Source organism: Dromaius novaehollandiae, chromosome 1 (assembly GCF_036370855.1).
Source record: "Dromaius novaehollandiae isolate bDroNov1 chromosome 1, bDroNov1.hap1, whole genome shotgun sequence".
Taxonomy (NCBI): Eukaryota; Metazoa; Chordata; class Aves; order Casuariiformes; family Dromaiidae; genus Dromaius; species Dromaius novaehollandiae.
Window position 1 is genome coordinate 72,150,787 of NC_088098.1, and position 22,333 is coordinate 72,173,119.

Genomic DNA, 22,333 nt, shown 5'->3' on the forward strand with positions numbered 1-22,333 from the left:
TGATTCAGACCTGTGTGCAGCAGCAGAATAATAATAATGTGCCGGCATCCGTGTCTCCCCTTCTCCCCCTGTGAGCACAGAGCATCTCAAGTGGTCTGACTGCTGGCTTTACATAAGCAGAGACACTGCCATTTTAAAGCTGACAATTTCTTTTTTTTCTTTTTCTTTTTTTTTTTTTTGGCACGTTTTTCAGATTGTTTATTGCCAGGTTAATTCCTAACCAAGCCTTTAAAAAAATATCCCCAAACCTGTTCCACCTGTTTAAACTGCATCACTTGTGCATATCCTATGAAATTTTATTTAAGAGGTTTTTTTAAAATGATCTTAGTTGCTGGAAAGTAAAATTTTTTAAAAAATAGATTTACAGTGTTTACCAGAAAAAAATCACTTGGGACAGAAGCAAGAAAGAAAACTTTGAATTAGGTGAGGTTTTTTGCCATATGTAAATATAGATAGACAGAAGTCAAAGGAGGTATGTCAAATTGCACCTAGAGGTCCATGGTATAACCGTTCAACCTACTTACAAGAAAAGTAAATAAATACCAATCTCCATCCTAAGAAAAATCTCAACAATAAAGGCCAGTTCAGAAACATTTAGGGTTAGTGCTCTCTCATGAAAATGCAGAACAAAAGGAGTTAAGCCACCTATCCAAAGACAGCCTTTTAATATGAAGGAGCTAACAAATGCCAGGTTCCCAGCTGTTCTTGACATTTCCCCATGTTTATAGCATTCTTCTAGATGCTGTACATTCATGTGATTGGAAATAATAGACTACTTTGCAGCATAAAATACATCAATTTGGGGTTTAATGGGAGCTGTAACACAGAGCACTGTGTTTTGATGCACTGCACATTACAGTTTCCTAAACTGCAAGAGCTGGAGAAGATCGTATTTGATAAGGACCCTAAATGAGAGGAGGATCTTCACATTAAAAAAATCTTCTGGATTTTAGATGTGGGAAAAATATGTACAAAGAATATTAATCAACTCCTTGTAAGGCCAAATGTTTCCAGAAATCAAAGCAATGCTCCACAAGACAATTTGGCTGGAATCTCAAGCAGCAGCCCTTGAATGACCAATGAACCGCAGTCCAAACATAGCTCTAATGCTTGGGAACAAACGTCCCAGCGACTTCCAGCAATATTTATGTTCTTAAGAGCCAAAACCTTCTAAGTCACTTAAGGCAAGGCAAAAAAAGGTGGACTTAGGCAGAATCTTGGTGCCTACGCCCACCTGCACCATAGAAAATCCTCTCCACAGTTGCTTCCTAAACTTGACAGTTGCCTCAGCAACTGTGATGAGGACTTGTAACCTGACAGTAAGCACGCACCAGAAACCCTGTCACCCATTTACCAGTTAAGGTTTGGCACAAAATGCATGGACGACTGTGCCTTCTATTAAAACCCAGTTGACAGAGAAGAAGCTGGTACCTTTTCATACAACAGACTCAGAGTAAAAAGAAAAACCCAGGCTGCAGCCTCAGTTTCTTCCTTCAGTAGAAAAGACTCGAGTATACATCTCCCACCTCTCCCTGGTAATCAGACTTCAGATTATCCTGGGGTAGGCCCACTTCCATCTCTCCCTCTAAAGCAGCTTTACTTTGCAGGCAGTACTTTGAAATTAACTGGTTCAAAAGCTGAAAAAGATGATGCCTTTGCAGTAAGTAAGTTAGGCAATCACCTGGCAGGAGAAACACCAGATGAAAACTATGGTGCAAAGCAAGCTGTGTGCTCCAGGTTACATACATGTTGGATACAAGGCTGACATAACCGCCCCTTCAAGAACAACTCCAAATATCATGAGATTCTTACCCTTTTGATGGGTACTTCAAAACACTGCATCATTGTAACACAAAAGAAAAATTTGAACAGGGATGCAAAGCTTTCTGCTCAGTTGCTTATGCCCAGAACAAAAACTTGAAATAGCCATTGCTGACTCATGCTATTTCCAACAAGACTATAAAGGGGTGAAGGACTCAAAGGAATTTATGCCATGTTAAAAATGCCTATAGGCTCAGATTTATATGGAGGTGTTACCAAAACTTGATAGGAATTCTTCCACAAAGTATTTTTCACACAAAACTGCTGACTGCATAAACCAAAATTTCCACATAGACATATCAGTTTTGTTTAAATTTTCAAAGGAAATATTTGTCTAGGCAGATTTCTCTTGTCTGGATTTTTGGTCAATATCAATGCCCAGGATAGTTAAGCCAAACTTTTATTGTAGTCACCTGTAACACAAGATTCCTGTTCAGATTACTCTTGTGCCTTCTCCATTACCCAGCAGAGGGAATATTTAACTATTTAGATGAACTGGAAGTGCTCCAACTGGAGATCCCATGCTATATCTAGATTAGCACGGTGCTGTACAATAGGAGTGGATCCTTGTTGATGAGGACCTAGTATTCACCTCGTACATGTTTTCACAGGTTTTACTTCAGAGTAGCTTTAGTCTGGTTTTCTGGACTGGGCACCCACAACAGGTTAGAGCACAGTAGGTGCATCCCTGGAGCGTATCTTCATTTACCTTCATCCAGCAAAATCCAAGTTTCCATGCTCTGAGATTGCTCTGCAAAGTGAACTGGGGTGGCATAAGCAGGGAATAATCAGGAGATTTGATTTAAATGTTCTGTCATGATGTGAACTAAAATGTTAATGTAGATGCACTCTATAAGAGATGAGCTCTACAATTCAGAGAGCAAGAACATGAACCCAAGCATTTCCAAGCAAGCGTCCCACCCAGTGGGATACTCCAGAAGTGATCTCCTATCCAATTAGAAAGTTTCAAGAGCCTCAAATGTCATTCCAATGCAAAAAAAGAAACAACCATCAGAACTTCTATATTTTCATGAGAGAGAATTCTCATTTCTCTGGCCAGATTAGTTATTGCTATATTACTTTATTGCTATTATTATATTATATATTACTATATGGCTATTATTAATGCCAAATACCAGGGAAGAAGGAAACCAATGTTGCCACCCCTCAGAATATTCTTTATTTTTATTAAAATTGCAGTCCTGGAGGTATGCGATTATGTGAGAATCTTGGTTTTCATTTAAAAAAAATAAAATGATTCTTCCTCGTGCAGAGAAAAACTTGGAAAATGTGTCCTTCAAAAGAACAAATGCCAGAAGGCAAAAGGAAAGAAACCAAATTGATTTTTTATAAAAAGATCTCCGGATTTTTCATGCAATCTCATGAATCTGATGGAAAATGATTCTTTTTTGGAACATTTGTTGTCTCATTAAGAATAAGATTCCTCCAGAGTTTTAACTCCACTTCCTTCACATTTTAGAAACTACAGCATGCCTGGCCTTGCCTCATGAGTTAGAATTAGCTAGCATGCTCAAACATTTTACCTTTAAATCACAGACAAGGTAAAGGCCTAAATGCACTTTGCCTATGCTTGCTGCAGGCAGCCTGGATGTAGAGCATCCATCTTCATGCCCAACCCATCCATGTTGCGGGAAGGACAACTTGGGTCCTTGCTGCACTGCCAGGCTATAGTTCAAGCTTTCTCCCCTTGGAAATGCACCAGAGCTCAGCTTAAGCCTGTGGCTGAATATGTGCTTGCATGTATTCAATACAATTAATAGAAAGAGTCTCAGCAGATTCTTAGATTTAGAGCCATGCTTTACTGACAAACATGCCCCAAGAGGCTCGTCTCCACTAGCACAGCCCACCCCTCTGCAGCAGCACCATGCACCACCAGAGCACCATGTCTTGCCAACTACAGGAGGTGCCACAGCAGTGGGGCCGTACTGCCTCTGTTTACACAGGCAACTAGATCGGGGTTTTACCAGTGCAGCTGTGTCACATAGGTAAGGTGATCTTTTGTGTACCTTACTGACAGAGCTACCCTAGCAAAGCTCCATAATACACACCTAATCATTGTTACTTTGGATATGATGAGATTTCTAAGTTAAACACATCAGACCTTCTACTGCAATCTCTATCGTGGACTAAAGGCAGTGGCTCAGTCTTATGCTCCAACTGTTTGGTTATCAATTCAAACCTCACCAGCGCTCCCTATTGAAGCCACCTGCGCTAGTCAACATAAGATGTGTTAAACCCAAAATGAAGCAGGCCTCACCTCAGGTATAAAGCAAATTTTGGTCAGAGACATTTTTTGCCTACATTATGCTATCACTATTCAGAGGCTTGTGGGTATCAGTACTTAAGTAACCAGACTTGCTTATCCCTGGTTTTCTGGCTGAAGAGGCTAGTGGGTTTTGCCATGAGGTAATATGTCTAATTTGAGAAGAATTAATCCATTTCATATCTGCAATCACCAAGCAAAGCCAACTTCCAACTAATGCTAATCTGATGCAGAATTTGAATAAGCTTCCTAACATTTCCCTAGTTGTAGCTCACTAAAAAACATGAGAATAATCCCATAAGCAGTACAGGACACAAATGCAACATTACTGCTGAGTTTGCTCGTATGCAAGGGAAAACTTTCTGTAACAACAGCTCTGAGATACACTCTAGTTTACACGGGATACAGAAGACAACCCCACTGGTAGTGAGATCAACATCCAAGTGAAGAGCCTCCATTTCACTACTGAGCTAACAATATGAGGCATGAAGTAGGTCAGTTTCTTTACATGCAAGTAAAAAAAAAAAAAAAACCACTATAAAGAGCTTTCATATGGTGAGCTTTATTAGGCTAATGATACAGTATTTTCTGGATTATATGCAATGTACAAATTCCACTTACCAAAGCTTTTCCTTCATTATTACCTTCCGGATAGTGTGGGTTAAGCTGAAAAAGAAAAGAATTCAAATACTATCTCGACAGTTTTTAGATATTTAAAAATTGTAAGGTGAGTTTGTTCAGTTATATATTAAATATTCACTCCTCAAGAGAACAGTGAAGTATTTAAAACCAGAGCCCGAGTGTGAGAATTCCTCATTCAATTTCTGACTGACTTACTGGCTAGCTACATCCTCACTTTGAAAGAGTGCATCTTTCCATCAGAAAGACTGGTGGAGAGAAAGCACAGGTAGTTATTAGTCTAAATATAGCAAGTTACGGTCACCCCTACACCCTCACAAATATTTGCAGGATTGACCTTCAGCAGATGTACCAAAATAAAAACTAGCATGCCCACTAAGATTTTATAGGAAGACAGTTAACTCTGAATAAACACGTCATTGAAACAGCAATGACAATACCACTGCAGAAAAGTGTTTAACTACTCTGTGATTCTGTTTAACCATTATTAATGGGGATAATATTTTGTATGCCATACAAGGATTATCAAGCTTAATTAATAACTAAAGCGGTATGAGAAGCTTGGATGAGAGACACTACATAATAATAAATGTAAAATATTACTATTTAACAGTGTCTAATATGATTTTACTTTTGACAAGGGGAATATGTAGACTAGAAGATGAGGGATCATGTAGGCAGATATACACTCAAATAAACGAACACCCACGCACGGACTGCACATTAAACTTTTCAAAACTCAACTTACATAATGAAACAATTTACCTCAATATTTACCACATTCCCTGACACAGGATATGCCTTCAAAACTTTGAAAATGCTGAACTGAAATTACTTGTTATATAAGGTAATTTAGTTTTTAAGCATTAGCAGCATGTGTACATCTTACAGACACATACAGTCATTTTCTTGCCATGAATTTGGCATTACCAGTGTGGAAAAGCCAGAAGTGAACTGCACAGGACAAGCTGAATGAATCCCAATAAAACTTTTTAAATCACATCATCACACAACTAACATTACACAGAAAACTACTGTAAAGAGTTTCTACTAAGTTTGTATGGGTTTATCATTACACCCCTTTACCCAAAAAGCCAGCTCTTCTCCACAACAGACTCCATTTCATGAGCTTGAAGAAAGGAAGTAAGCTTTTAGACACTCCTAAAACTTCTGAAAATATCTTTGCTCTGTGTCATGGTTTCACGAGCCAACACAGAAATGACCAAATGGTTATTCTCCTGCCTTAAATTCAGTATTTTCATTAGCCACTGTAGTACCCTCACAAACCTAACTTAGAGACTCTGCTTTCCTCCCTGCATTGACGCCTATTCCAAATCTTGCATTTCGCTCCTCCATGACACCCTCACACTGTCTCCTGTCTCCAACTCCCACCTACTTCTGTTTCACAGTAACAGGAACAGGAGATGAACACCGAACTACAGACAACTAAACATAGAATATATCTCTCTACAGAAAGATATCTCTCTACAGAAAGATAGAGAGATAGATAAAACTATCTTTATATGGTTTTGGCTTCTTCATAAGTTTTCTCACACTTCTGTCAGCATTACATTTGTTCACCCAACACACTAAAATAATTCTAATGGCCTGTTCTGATAGCCAAGCTGAGTTCTGTACATTTGCTCCTCCATCAAGAACAGGAAAAACTGCCAGGCAATGCTCTTTAGTCACAGCCACATACAGTCCCAGCAGAGGTGCAGAGAAGGTGCAGAAGGGCTGAATTTGATTCTACTTTCAGATTCTGCTGATTGCAAGTAAGCAAGAAAAAGTCTGGGTCATTTTCAGGTTTGTCACGAGACTAAGCACAGAGAATTGTGCATGAGGACTATAAGTTCAACTGGAATAAATCTACGACATCTCACTGAAGTGCCCAAGTGAATATAGCTGTCTACACAGTAGGAGTTGGGCCTTGAATTCTGCTATTCTTCAACTGTTTGCTCTCAACATAACAATGCTTAAAAAAAAAAAAAAAAAAAAAGGTATCAGCAAGAAAAGGAACTATGAAAATATCCCCACCATGACCATTTATTTCTTGCCTACTATAAAAAAGACTGAAGAGATTGTTCTCAAATTTCCAAAATAATTCACTTGTGGACAGAGGCTGAGGAAGACAGAAGACTCAAAGAAAAACTGAAGTGCATCCTTAATGTTTTTTCTTGTGCCACTACAACAGAAATAATAAAAGTAAAAAGACGTCTGGAGGAAGCTTGAGGTGCTGACCTTAAACAGCAAACAAGACGGAATGCAGTTTTAGGGCTGGATTAATGGCCCCGTTTTCAGCCACGCTGAGCAGCTGCCACTTCCATTTTCATTTCAGATGAGGTTGCCAGTGCTGAGCATCTCTAAAAATCAGACTATTATCTATTATCCTATACTGTATTCTCTAGGTAGAGAGGCATAAATCACGTAGTGCTGTACATCGTATCACACCTGTTCTGAGTCCTTTGCAATATCCACATACAACAGAAATGAGCTAAGGACACCGTGTCAGTCTTCATATTCCAAAATCTACCCCTTTTTCTGATTTTTGTAGAATGCCCTCCATGTTCCTCAATAAACCTCCAAAACAAAAGAATCCTTGAAAATAGCAACATTAGTAATTTTTTCTTCATTGCTAAAGAAATCAACTAAAATTCTTGGCAGGTGTTTAGAACGTAAATATGAATGCTGTCTTAAAACAAGTCCTATATAAGCTTAGCAGTCTTCAGGCTTTTTGGTCACTGGATTTGTTGCAATTGCAGTGTTACAGAACTGCAGCTGAAATACAATCCTGTATATTTATATGAAACACCGCTGGATGGTGCATGCAGTCAATATACAGTAAGTACATGATGCATTGGGACCTGCAGCGCTCGTGTAAGTGTGATTGCATAAATCATCATTGTAGTAGCCTCATTCTGTGGGTTCATTTGAAGTATATTTCCAATAGCTTCTTCTCCTGAACAGAAAAAACTGAGATGTCCTAAGCCTCCACTGCTTGTTTTTCAACAAACTTAGACATTTTTACCTTTTCCTGCACAGCAGAGAAAAAGCATCACAAAACAATAGTTCAGCCTCCTCATTGCTGAAAGCTAAATAATGACAAAGACCTTGAAACTCATTTCATTATATGGCAAGCTCATGAGACTCACCATAGTATCCCAACATTAGTCCATTATGTAAAACCACCCAACCTAACCACCTGAGTAAAGAGCAATCACTGTACGGCATTAAGGGAGGTGCAGTCTACACCAGGTACTGCAGACTGCATTAGTAGAGAGTAACTAATGAAGAGTGAAGGAGAATTTGCATGCAGTGAAGTGGTGAAATGGCCACATGGCAAAAGGCAATGGAGTCACTGCTGCCTGAAGGTTACCACTGAGTAGCTGGGCCAGTGTAACTGTTGGTACATGTGCTTTTCATTCACCCCACTGCCATATAAAAGGCCAGTTCTTCCATGGGGTTTTTGCAGTTGGAAAAGGATAAGGTAATCAGTGCTCACAGCTCAAATAGCAATGATATCTGATCTCTTCATTTGCTTATACAAGCCAGTCCAGACCCACTGTACACATCTTCCAGCCTGCATAAAAATCCCCTGCACTTCAGAAAATGGGATTACCACACTATCTTTCCCTTCGCAATGCCACGGAAGACATTTTGATTTTACATGCATGCACACACAACTCAACTGACATAGGTGCTGCATGAGTTTTTCTCTTCCTAAAGCTGTATCTACAGGTTAGTACCATTGTAACTGCAAATGCGATTTCTACAGTAGAGTTCACAGGAAGTATCTGGGACTTCAATTCACTAGGAACTCTGAATCAACCGGGGAAGAGGGCTTGGAGGCTGCCTAGCAAACTGAAGTCAGCAGACAAGGACGGTCAATGGCATGAGAAGGCCCCCACCACCTTAATCAAAAAGCTAATTGACTACTTTGGCATTTATAGAAAGATATGCGCCTATAGAGAAGGTAATGCATTCTTTTAACTCTACACAGAACTAGCAAATACTTGCACACTTCTGTAAGAAACAAAATTTCCACCTTGTGATCTACACAGGATATCTGCAACAGCTTGAAGGTCAAGGTCAGCGCTGCAGTGGCCCCACAGTGTATAAAAACTGGTGTCTCTTAGATTGATTTCAGGTTCAGCCTTTGTACGTGGTGGCACATAAAAATAGTAGTTGTATGAATGCATACATATACACCAATATACTTGTACTGTGAGAGCACAAGACACCAGCAGAGAGTATCTGTGACAAACACATAACAAAACCCAGCTTTTATAGGTGGAAAACTGAGGTACAGATGTCTTTAACCACTTGGGGGGAAAATTATTAGAAAGGCTGTGGAAAAGCCAGGAATCAAATTATTGCCTAGTGCCCTCACGGTGTGATCATCCTCCTCCAGAGTCTGCACAGTAGGAAGATGCAACTTCCATCTATGTGCATTTGTGTGTTACTTCAGGTAGCTGGCGCTCAGAGAAGGCAAGTGCCCTGCTAATCCTGAGAGATATTTGTTAGACCAAGTGCCAGAAGACCCAGGCTCCATAATCTCCACTGATCATTAAATGCAGTAAACGTTATATCTTAAGTTTTCTGCACATAAAACTTCACCTTGCATAGGTGGAACCTGAGGTTCCACTACAGAATGGAACGACTTCTCACTACTACATTATTCATGATTTTGTGGGGGGGTTTTTGCATCTTCCCATAGTAAGACATGCTTTACAGTCCAGCAACTGAATTATAAATCTCAGTCCATACCGTGGACAAACAGCTTGGAAATTCACATTTATAACAAATGCTGCTTTCCTAGACAGAAGGATGCATGTAGAGTACCCAAAAGGTCTATTTTTGGACATTCCCTTAATTAAGAAGAAGAGAGAGGAGTTTGGGGGAAAAAAATACCCATGCTAATTTTAATCAAATTTTGTTGACTAGGTAAAGGACATTTAAAGAATCTCTTTAGGGAAAGAATCAGATTGCCAAATTATAGCTAAATGAGTATTTTAACAACTGGGTTAAAACCAGCATTTAAGAAGGAAACCTTGACAGACAAAGAATGAAAGGAGGTAATTCAACACACAAAAACAGTTTCCAGTTCATTTGACAACCAGCCTGTTTACACACTGTACCAAATCAACAGGGACAAGTGTTTAGGGAAAAAAAGAACGCTACCACAAAAAAAAAAACAACCATACTTCTCAAATCTTTCATCTTCATTAGGCTTGCCTTGTTCTTTGTTAATGGCATACTGATTAGCTTTCAATAAATCCAAAGGACTTTTGCACACTTTCAAAGACTTCAGCAATATTCAAAGGACTTTTGCCATCCTATTAAATTGCTGGAGAAAGACTGGCTGTGATGCTACCTAGATAAACCCCATTCAATACTGCCACAGCATCTGGCACAAAATTCCCAATCATCATCATCTGAGGAAAGTTTAAAAAGTCTTGACAGCTTTTTTTTTTTTTTTTTTTAATGTCAGGATTTTCGTTTGCTGCCGTTTTGTTTACAAGCCTTGTCTTAGCAGATCAGACCAGCTTCCAGAGAGCAGACAGAGTGCTGGATCCTTTCGTCTGCCTCAGGTCCCCCTTGTACTGCACAAGCAGAGTTAAGTGGACACAGACAGCTTGCGGGGAATTCCCTGGTATGAGTGAACTATCTGCTGGCCAAAAACTGGAATGAGAATCAGCTCTGACACCATCCTGTCCAATTATTCACCCTTGCCATAAGAAGAAAAGACAGGTCACCTCGATGGCATTTTGAGCTGCTGTATAAGCAATGACAGGCCAATGCTTTGCTATGCCTAAATCGACATTGATTTAAAGGTCTCACACCAGTGGCATACACTAGAGCTGCCTGGACATGCAGCTCTCATCTAGACCAGGAGAGATTGGTACCTGGGAAATCCCTGTGCTTCTGCTGTGATGAATGGCAGAGACCCTGACCAATGCCTGGTACTCAGTCCCACATGGCCAAATCCCATTCTGCTGAGGAAGAGAAAAGGAAGAAAAGTGTCTAAGACATCCCTTAGTCTAACCTGAATACTGGCCCATAAGCTCAGTATGAGCCTCGGTGCCCCATGGTAGCATGTCCTATCTGAAAAAGCATGCTCACCTCCTCAAAGGTTACAATCTAGGCATTAATATCCCACATGCCTTTCAGAGGTCCTCACAGAAAAAAATAAGGGTGATTGAATTACACATTCCTGAAATTTCTACAGTAAAGGAAAAAAAAAAAAAAGGTAGCCTTCTAAATTTCCATCACGCATCAAAAATGAACAAAAAGTGGCATAAATATAATTTAATAAAAAGTTCTCAAGGAATCTTTAAATAATAAGCAAATAAAATGCATTAGAGAATAGACCACATGTCCACATTTGCTGTCTTGGAACGCAGCAAAAAGCAATACCAGCACACTTTGTATTTTCAATAACAGAAGCAGTTGTTGTAACAACTACATAACAATAAATGCTGTGTTTATGTCTTCACACTTCCTTTCCTCCTAAAGCACATGTGTATATAAACACTGCTGAAATGCAGCCAACCTCGGACTGGATTGAAAAAGCCTAGCAGAACACCGGCTTACAGATCATTACCACAAAACCAGTTGGCTGGGGGGAAGAATTCTTCCTCCGAGGTCCAGGTTTTTACAAGTACTTGCACACTGACGGATGCTAATGCTGTTCCTAACTTCCACCTAAAGTCAAGAGGAGTCAGGTCATGAAATTTAGTAGCATTCTCAAGGTTCATAGAAACCTCTGAAAATCCAGCCTCGAAAAGATGGTTCTGCAAATTAAACTGCTTCTAATTCTGTCACTTTAAAAAGCTGTACCCAGGTCTGGGGAACAGGTCAGACTGGCTCTGTAAATCAGTAATCCATTCTCCTCCTCCTCCTTTAATCTCTGGATCTCTTCCATCTTTTCACACATAACTCTAAATTATCCTTCACTCCTTATAGAGCTTTAAAACAAAACCACACTCCTCCTGTGAGGCAGTGAAAAATATTTATGAGGCTCAGTGCTGAATTCGCCCTGTCACCTTGGTAGGCCTTTTTTTTTTTTTTTTTTTTTTTTTTTTTTTTTTAAACAAGACCCTTTAATCACAGAGCCCAACAGATATAAACTATCAGAATGCTATATTAACATTTAACAAAGAAATTGGCAAAAACAACCCAAACAGAAGATTTTGTAGCAATCTCCAGACAACGAGGTCCCACAGTACCATGAAACTAAATGTGTGATTGTGATCCCAAGCGGCAAGGCGAGCAGATGCACAAAGGCCTTGGTGGATGCTGCCATCTCCTGGTACCTTCTCCTGTTTGCAAACTGTTGTTCTTAAGCACAAGGTACCTGCACAGCTTGGTTAAACATCGCCACTTTTAGTCAGTTATCTGCCTTACTGTTTCTCAAGGCAGAAGGAACCACACAGAATTTACCACTATGCTCTCCTCCTCTGCATTAGCTATGTAACCAATGGATAAAACTTTTTGTGATGCCTTTCATTATAGTATCAAAAGGCCTGCTTCCATGCCATTCTGAAAAGATAGCACTGGCAAACAGTAGCCCTTTTTGCTTCCCAAACTCTTGGCCAGCAGTCCAGCCTCCTGCATCCAAAAACTGGATTTCAAAAAGCCTAAACTATGGCCTACAAGCATTCTCCTCTGAGTACTCTTAAAAAACTGCCTGTGCAGCATCCTATTTCCCAGAGCAGTTTAAGAAGGTGCAAGCAAAAATGACCATAAAACCACAGGCAAAGTTTCTCCAGGGCTTCAAAGCATTAATCCTGGTTTATGGCCTCAAGCTTAAAAAAATGATTTCCCCTTTATGTTTTTTCGTTTTCGCTAATGCTGAGGATACTACTACTCATACAAGTATGTAATCTTTCTTCAAATCCTGTTATACACTTTGTTCTCAAAATCTTGTGGCAGTGAGTACCACTTCTTTATTAGTCCCATTGGAAAGACAGGAAAGGATTATTTTCTAATCAACATTAATCTGAACATGCATTTGGCTAACTTCACCATGATCCAAATCTAGCAATTATTACATCAGGATTAGTTGTATTAGAAACAGTTTGGCTCTGTCCCCCTGGATAAATGAGTACTATCATGCTAATATTTTTTTTAACACTAAGAGACTCACTACAAACAGACTACAAAACAGTATTTACAGCAGTTCTCAATTTAATATGTAAGCAAATGACATACATAAACTTCTCCTGAAAGAAACCTGGATAATTTTGACAAAGCAGCAGAGTGAGATAATATGGGAAGAAATCACTCAGGAAAGACAAGAGGAGTTACGAAGAACTTTTACTGACCCTTGAACCCTTGAATAAAGGGTTCTCAGAAAGCAGTTCAGACCACAAGAGCGAAACCTAGCTCACGGTCCTGCAAGGCAACGCCCTTGATGCTGGCTTCAGCAGTCCCTGCTGCCATACCCCAGCCACCTGTGCCCTGTGCCTTAGCTCAGCGACCTGGTTGCCCTCCTTCCCTCCACCCAGAGCCTGCCGCCAGCACAGCCCCGGAGACGGCACGTTGCGTCATGGGAGCGCAATCAAACACCTGCAGAAACATGATGTTTCTGCAAGGCTGCATTGTCGCTGAAGCGCTCTTATCACTGAACTACAGCCTCAGTGGTATGGACTGGACTTCCTCTTTAGAGTTTAGAATATTCATATAATCGTCATCTCATCTCATGTGCATGTAACCCTGTACTTGTCAGGCCAACTGGCTTAAATCATTCCTATCTTTAAAAGCAACTGGGTTGAATGCCTAGTGCTAAAATAACCCCCAAAGGTGAAAATGTGTTTCTGTAGGATTTTAACGAGAGAGTTTAGAACTAAACTCTGACTGAAGCTGATCCATTTTATGGCTCAAACCTGCAATTTCACTCTTGCAGAACACGGAAAAGCAAACTCTGACTTAGAAACACTGTGGTTTTCCATGGGGACATGCATCTGGGATGGACATGAGATTGCTACTTCTGTCCAAGGTGACTAAAGATGGGCCAGGCTTATCTCTGTGACTCAGCCATCACCAGAATACATGCTAAAGAGCTCTCCAGCCCAATTGTCCCATGCAAGCCATTTACAATGTAAATTCACACCTAAAAGTTGAAAGAACTCTGGTTGTTGTGGAAGCTTCAGTCCTGCAGTGGCCGAAGTTGTCCAGGGGGTGGCTGCACAAGTGAAAACTGTTAGAGGAAGTCCAGACACATCAGTATCTGAAACACCCTTAATCCTAGAGGAAATGGGATGTTCCACTGACTTCAAAGACAAGGATGTGCCCGAGAGCTTTACTGAACGACGTTCTTCACATGAGCAACAATTTGGTTTAGTGGATGAAGCATGCTACAAGTCAGAAAAAGTATGCTTGGTTCTGCTACTGCTTCCGAGCTTACTGCTGCTGCACTGGCCAACCTGTTTTCAGCCTTCTCTCTTTTGTCTAGAAGAACTTCAGGGCACAGGCTACCTTTTACACTGAGTTTGCACCGACCCTTACATACTGAAGACTCAATCTCCGCTGCGACAGCTCAACATTATAGCAATACACCCCAAACACCAGTACTCCATGCACTTTCTCGGGAGATATAGTAATAATTTAACCACGTGCTTCTAGCTACAATTTTGTAGAAACATAAAAGTTAAACATTAAGGCTGCCATCTTATCTGCACATCTTAATTCATTTAGAGTGTAAGTAATTCAGTGTTAAAGGCAGTTACTTTACCAGATTTACTGCCATGTCTTTCCAAGGTATCTAATAATGCTAGCCCATTCTGCTAAATAAAATAGAACTATCATGTTACAATTTCTGTACTGTCTTATGATTATGTACACGTTCACAGTGTTTCACCAGCAATATACTGTGGTTTATCTATTCTCTACCGGAATATCTGAAAACAGCATGTGATCTGATAGTTGTACAAGCACTTTGTGATTATTTTAGCAATATCCATCTCACCTGAGAACCTAAATATGAAATGACAGCCTTACCCTGCATTTCTTGTGTATGCCTACATGTATGCACAGGCACACATATTTCTGTTTAACATCCTCATACAGCAAGCGTTAATAGTTTGAGTATAGATTATCCAGTTTAGTAACCACAGAACTGGAGGTGTTACACACATGGAGAACAATCTTAAATGTGCATGTTCTGGCTTAGCACAATCGATAAGCTGACATTCAGTTCAAAGACACTTTTATCCTACTGATTAGAATATTGAAAAGGTTAGGTGTGGTCATGAGAAAAGCACAGCTGTGTGGTCCCAACCTGCAGCATCTGAAAGGCTGTTAAAGTTGATTACAGCTAGCTCCCACACAGAGCGACAGATTTGGGTGCTTTCTACATGGGGCACATGCACTGAAAAGACTTTAAATAAAACAGGAAAAGTTCTTGTTACTTTGAAGCATTCAATTTTCACCTAACCTTACAGCCCCTCTATAAATACAAAACTTCAAAATAACTTGGGTCATTTTGCTGTAACCAGGGCTAAAAAAAAAAAAAAAAGAATCTGCTACAGAACTTTTTCTAAAAGACTGCTGACTCTGTGAAGATCAGAATAAAACTCAGCAGCCTGGATCTTAGCTGGCGGCTTAGTGTCTAAATCTCCAGCTAAGGATCTGGCTCAGCTCTTTCGGGTGAAATCAAGCCCTTCTGACATTAACAGCAGAAATCCCACTGTTTCTAAAGCAGAAACAGAAGAAATTTTCACCTTCCAATTTTCCAGCTGAGAACTTGGTTCAGTTGCAGCCTTTTACGATTTCAGTGTTTAAAGAAAGCCTTAGCCAATGGGTTCAGGTTTCCAAATGCTGGACACTTAGGTGACATTACCATATATCCAGATCCCAGATGTCTCAAGTCTTACCACCAAACATGAAACTCTTTCTTCAGGACATCTTTTCTGTGCCTCAAGTAATGGGCTGAGAGCATAGGTGCATCTGAAGTGTCAGACCATGCCCCTAGGGTGTGCATTCTGGCAGGAGCTATGTGTCATTAGCAAGTGTCTTCCACTGGGTCTCCTTTAGCAAGGGGTCCTTCAAGGTGGCTCGCCCTCAGCCCATAATCTGTTCAGCTCTAGGTTGCTTTATAGTATTAGTAGGTCTTAAGAAACTTCAAAGCATATTAATGAAATCAGCCTAAGTAATGCAGGTGGAAAGAGAATTAAAGGAAATGGTATTAGGTGAGACTGTATCAAAAGTCAGAAGTGTCAAAGGATCTCAGTCTTTGAAAAGTAACTAAAGCTGAGCAACTGATTATGACTTTCAGGAACCTGGAATTTAGGACTTATAAACTTGAGAGAAAAAGGTCAGGACTCCTAAGTATTAGATTTACAAGTACTGATCTATAAGTCTTGTTTATTGAATAACTGCATTGCCTCACTTTTTTGTTTAAACTTACTTACTGTAATATGTTTAGGATTTTCACTGAAACATCTGTAAATTTCTTACTTTGAAATCCCTGAATTCTCTGGAGCAAGTGTCTTGAACTTCCTTGGTCCTTGGATCAACCCCTAGCCTTAACAAGCTGCAGTGACTTCGCTCCACTACATGGTCCAGACCCCCCTAGTCACAAATCACACTGACCAGCTACATCTGGCAAAGGAAGTCACAGAGAAAAAGAGAAGGCATAGCACTGCTTACACACAAGGTACAAGTCTAACTGCAAAGAAGAGAAAGGAGACACCCAGTTGAAGGACACTTCTGCTTGTTGTGTGAGATCTGACCCATTCAAGTTTCCACTGCAAAAGCGTGCGTGGTGCATATCAAGCTGATGTACAGAAGGATGTAGTAAGAAAAGGACAGTTATAAGAAGTGATTAATCCTGATTTACAATAGCTCAGCTGTGACAGAAATTGTACCATTAGCCAACAATAGAATGTTTGAGAGATTCATGAATTCTGTTTATTTGTTTGTACTTATTATTCCACTCTAGATATCTTTATCATGGAGGCTTAAACAAAATCAAGTCATGGCAATGTGTGACACTGTTGATAATCAATGCCATGAGCAATCTTCCTGTGCTGCAAGAGAAGAGATAAGTGTCCAGTAAGCTTTGAACAATTGATTTAAAGTTAGCTCACGCACATTAGGAGTCTGCCTGCCTGTTCATAAATCTTTGACGTGGATGTCTGGCTGGTGTGTTGTGCCTGACATGTGAACTGTGAAAAATACAGTTCACAGGTTTTTATTACAGCATTAAGTTTAGTATCTCCACCAGCAGGTATTTTACACTTCATAGATACAGTAACTAATGCCACTCTCCAGTCACAGAATACAACCTCTGTTCAACCCAAATGCTTTTCCAGCTTTTACGGTAATGTGTCAGTTGTATTCTCCATATTTAAAGTCTTCCTGATGGGGATTTCCTTCCCAGAGGTAGAATGGTCCTAAGCTCAGTTTCAGCATTTAGTGAATTGTGAGTTCTCTTCACGTGAAGGTTTTTCTCCCACAAATCCCTGAGCAGATGAGGCATAACAGGAAAGGGAAGCTCATCAGTCAGTCAGTCAGTCAGTATACTTGACACAGTGGGAGGACCCCAAAAAAAAAAAAAAAAAAGAAAAAAAAAAGCCTTTTCTGACCCTCCATTAGTCTAACTAGTCTAAGTCGCATCTTTCTAGCAGGAGCATCTCAGTGTAAGCAGAGCACAACGGGGCCGTCTCTTAGGTGGGAGTACTGGTTGCCACTTGAAAATTAGCTAATATTAGCCAATATTAGCTACCATAATAAAGGCAGGTGGCTTCATCCAAGCCAAAGTATTGCTACACTATGGACACAGCAGTGCGGAGCAGAACAGTAAAGGCATTTTGACCCACTGGCTTTAAAGAGATGATGCTCTTCATTCACTCGGACAGGGATTTCAGGCCTATTAGAATTCTGACTTATTCTGTGAGTTATTACTAAAACTGAATTAAAAAAAAAAATCACAAATTATAGTCAGTGTTAGATGGAAAATAAGATCAGTATCTGTTCTGGAGATCCATTGTTTGTATTTTGACACTGATTTTGAAATAATTTGAAATAAGTATAGGCCTGATAGCCTCTGCTTGCTCTTACTCTGAAATAGTGCAGGCTGTGACAGGAGCTGGGAAGTAAAAGTAGCACCCTGGGGATACTAAGGCCTTGTCTCCACACAAAAGCTGTATTGCTGTAACTTAACTCTATTGGGTTATAACAGAGCAAGTATTTTTTCAGGGATTCCCTAATACATGCTGATTTATAACTGATTCTTGTAGTTGTAAATTTTTACACTCATGCTTGCAAGCATAAGCCAAAGTGGGAATCCTGCACAGACTTAACTAGATCAGTGGAAAAAAAACCCCTACTTTTCATTCCATTGATACAACTCAAACACAAAGAGACCTAGTACAGAACAGACTTGACTTAAAAAGCTCACTGCTTCTTGTAACTATGGAAAAATCCAAGGCTCTCCTATTTCAGAAACCTGGTGTTATCTGCTCTCTTCCAGCTTGTCAAGAGCCCTATTTTATTTTTAAGGACAATTATGCATCTTAAAAGATAAGAAGCTGCTCTTCTGGGAAGTCACAACACCATTTTGCCTTAACATAAAGTACCAGATAACAACTAGATAAGTTGTAAGACCTCCCTTCTCCTCCTCCTGGACCCCCTGTTCCCCAGAGGGGCAAAGATTTCCTCAAACAATTTTTCTTCCATTTTTTAGCCATGAGTATAACAGCAGAGCACTTCAACCAGTCCTAATCATAATGCACAAGCATGCCACCAAAAGTCATGACATTAGTATTTGACAAGTTCGTCCTTCCCAAGCTTTTATGGAACATAAAGATGCCTTAGGCTACATGCTGCCTGGCATATATCAAAACATTGAAATCAGCACTGTAAAACTATTTTTTTAAGGAACTCTAGAGCCCGTGGGGGAAAAAAGGGAATTACAGCACCTGAATTAGAGCAGTCTAGAGTATCCATTCTAGTGTCTGCGCACTGACTTCTCTGATCAAGCTGAATGATTACCATACGTTCAGTTCTATTCTAGAACCTTTAATCTGTATATAGCTGCCTGGGCCAGCAAAGAAGAATATTTGACTGATCACAACAACACTCCAAAAATCAAGAACAAAGAAGATCAGAAAGACAAATGAATCCAAGGATTTTAAATCTATATATGGTGGATATGTGACAGTGGTGTTTGCCCTGGTGCCATGACAACAAGCAACAGATCCAAGACTCAGCAGCAGAGGTGAAACTCAGGTTAGATGTTGTCTTGAACTCAGCTACTAGTGCCCTGTAGTTCAGAAAACTTACCTTGCAATCATCGGAAGCATCAATACAGCATGACACAGCGCTGCACATCCAGTTCTCCCCATTCAGAGCTGACATGGGATCTTTTGAGGGACCTATGTTGTAGACCTACCTACTACAGCAGCTCTGAATTAGCAGAATGTGTATGGTACTTTATTAGACAGCACACAACCACTTCTTCCATTTATGTTCTTACCTCTGCAGCTAAGTAGTTTCCAGTTGCCAAATGCTTAAATCTAAACAAACTATTCCACTGCCCTGCCCCTCCCCGGCAAGGGTCGTGATGGACAACCTAAAAGAAAAAATACAGATTTTTAATCATGCTGGAAATCCTCAAGATCACACATAGATCACTGACAATTCTTACAGCTCATCCAAACCACTGTTCTCTTAATTATACTGCAAGAGTAATCATGCCATAGCTACTGTTGCCAATATTCCAAATAAAAATATGTAAATTGCATAATTACAAACAGTCTACCACAGAGAGAATTCTGTGCTCACACTAAGCCCATCACAGATAACAACTACTTACATTTACTTTTTGCTGGGTGCCAGGAAATACACCTCCTTTTACTTCCATATTTTCATTAATCTACTTATTTCAAACATGATGAGGCAAATTTTGCTTTAAATTGCCCTGGTGTGTATCTGGAGCTCAGCAAAGTAAATGTAGCTGCTTTACACTTACACAGGCACTACTTAAAAGTAGTTTCACCACTATACCAACTTCATTTTTGACACCACTGGGACCTTTTGATAAATTTCCTTCCAAGTGATTAAATGCCCCCATATCACTTGAAATATTCAGGGATTTTTTTTCTTGCCCTTAGCTGAGCTGTAATTTATTTGCTACCTTCAAACCTAGCAGTGCCTCTCTCTTCTATGGGGTAATGTCAAATAGCTAGAAGTGCAGTATACTCTGCATATTCAATATAGTCCTTACTCAGAGAAAAATCGGCTGTTTGCCTGAGTGAGGAGCTCCTGTTTTAAATGCACTGTTTGCTCAAAGTCTAAGAACTTTTGAGTGTAGGAGTTACACTACTATAACGGCAAGGTTTTCCAAAATACCGGTTTCCAATGTTTCTCAGTCAAAGTACATCTGCTAGATATCTTCTGAAAATCACTCCCATTCAGCAAAGACACGCTTATTCAACCTAACTTTAAACACACTTTTGTGCCTTCCTGCAGAAGAATGGATTCGATCACATTTGTGAGATTTCCTGTCAGTCGTCATTAGTTTCAATTTTCTGTATTGCAGAAGCCACCAAATACAAACACTCAGAACTCAGGATACATGAGTGTCAGTCAATTGCTTTGATAAAATTGCACCATTTATGTCAAGTCTGAATTTGACCCATCGTCATTTCAGTGCAGCTAAATTTAGTAAGAAAAAATCCTCTCTCCACATGTCTTCACAGCAGTAAAGCGTCTTTTCAGTATTCATCCTACACAAACTGCTGCGTAAAGTAACAACAGTTACGGGGAGGTGTATGATGATATCAAGAGGCTATGAATGATTCATGTCGTGGTAAAGTATTTTTACTGACCCCTGGCCTTCAAGTCCTGAAATATTTATAAAAAGGAAAAAAGAATACCTCTATTTCCCACAGTGCTTTAGAACTTGTTGCAGAAGTGGCTGATTGACGCAATGTAGTACGAAGGAAAATATGTTGTTTCTTCTCATATTCATCACAGGTCAGAAACTTCTCTTGCTCTGCATGAAACAATCTGACAACATCTCCCTAAAGAAATATAAAAAAGAAGCATTATTAAATGGTAGGCAAAGCAGCTAGACTCATCCTCTTTATCGGTATTAACTCCAGTGATGTCAACAGCATTGATGTGAAGAGAACATTTTTTGTTTCCCATTGCTGGAGTAGGTACCAAGTGCAGAGGATATAATCTTGGCATTGAGTCTGAAGACCATTTACAGAATCAGACAGTTCATTCCTGCAGGAGACCCATGAATTTTAGTGAAAATAAAACTTGTTTCAGAGCACTGCAATGAATACTGGGCAGCAGTTAGACTAACGATGATTTTTAATTTTAGCGAACTTTTCTGAACGGATTTTCTATTTCTGATCAATCTTAGTATTTAGGGAAAATGAAGAGCTTCAAGCTTCAAGGCACAGTATGGTCATGTATTTCCCTTCACAGTTCTCGCAATACCTTTTATCCCAGACAGCCAAACCCCGCTATCCCTCACTAGACCTCTTATGACAGAGGCAGATCACTGCGACAGTACATACTTTGGCAAGTTCAAACAATCTCAAGGCCTCCTCTGCAGCCTTACTTCATGCCCTCAAACTTTCCATATGACTCATCCCCCACTCCATCCTTTCCTCAGCCTTCCCTGCCACAAGTCAGACTCTCAGTTTGGGTCTTCCCTCTCTCTTGGCCTCACACATCCAGGGCCTCTCAAACTCACCCCTCCCTACACCTTTTTCATTGTTTCTCCCTGCTTAGCTCAGCTTTGGTTCCTCTTCCAGCCTCATCATCTCAGTCAGTGCAACAGGCACACCCTACTCAGCATTGCCCCTCAACTCCATCTTTGCTTCCCTACCACAGTCTCACCATTTTTTCCACCCCAGAAGAAAAAAAGTACTTCAAAAGTGTCTGCAGCTAAAAACCAATGTCCTCTCCCTGTTTCTTCTGCTGGCACCATTTTTGCTTCCTTCTGCCTCTCATCAAAGCTTTAAACACTAAACCCATATTAGTGTAGACAGATATACCATTTTCCCTTTCAAATACTTCCTCAAAGCCTGCTGGTACCTTGATACCTACCAAAAAATAGCTAGTTGACAACAACTCATTAAGGTACAGGTGAGGACAACCGATATTTATTTAAAATGAAAATGTAAATGATCTCAGGGAGTGATCTGGAGGCATGAAGCTGTACACACCATTAGCTTTGATAACTACATTGTCTTATTACAGCTCCTGTCATCTTTCATGCCTTATTCCCTCCTGTAGCTTGTTATATTTGCTTTTAGCATCTTGCCTTAAACTGAAATGTCACAGCTATTCTGTACAGAGCCCTCATCATTCTGCACTTGAACTTCATCTTTGTTCATGGGTCCTCAGTTCCCCTGGGAGGGGAAATAGGCTGGAAGCTAACACCTTCCAGACAATTCCACTTAGTAAGAAAATAACACAAAGGAAAAACACTGTCTCTGGCTGGTGAAGGACAGTCGTGAGGGAATTCTTCACAACTCCAGAGTCATAACTGCCTCTTTTATATACCATGTAATATTTTCTCTACAGCACAATTAAGCCAAATATGGCATGATTTTTCAGACT

The 22,333-nt window shown here is 40.0% G+C and overlaps 1 protein-coding gene across 5 annotated transcripts in view; it reads right to left on the reverse strand.

Annotated features, from left to right (window-relative positions):
- Nucleotides 1-22,333, reverse strand: part of ITPR2 (inositol 1,4,5-trisphosphate receptor type 2) — a 272,287-nt gene that overhangs the window by 197,087 nt on the left and 52,867 nt on the right. For 4 of the 5 annotated variants that reach the window (XM_026114015.2, XM_026114018.2, XM_026114017.2 and 1 more), the window contains 3 exons: nucleotides 20,629-20,775; nucleotides 19,227-19,322; nucleotides 4,727-4,771 (listed from right to left, as the gene is read on the reverse strand). In XM_026114015.2, the coding sequence (XP_025969800.2) occupies nucleotides 4,727-4,771; nucleotides 19,227-19,322; nucleotides 20,629-20,775 (288 nt within the window). The remainder of the gene's footprint in view (nucleotides 1-4,726; nucleotides 4,772-19,226; nucleotides 19,323-20,628; nucleotides 20,776-22,333) is intronic. The other variant, XM_026114016.2, reaches the window with a different exon arrangement.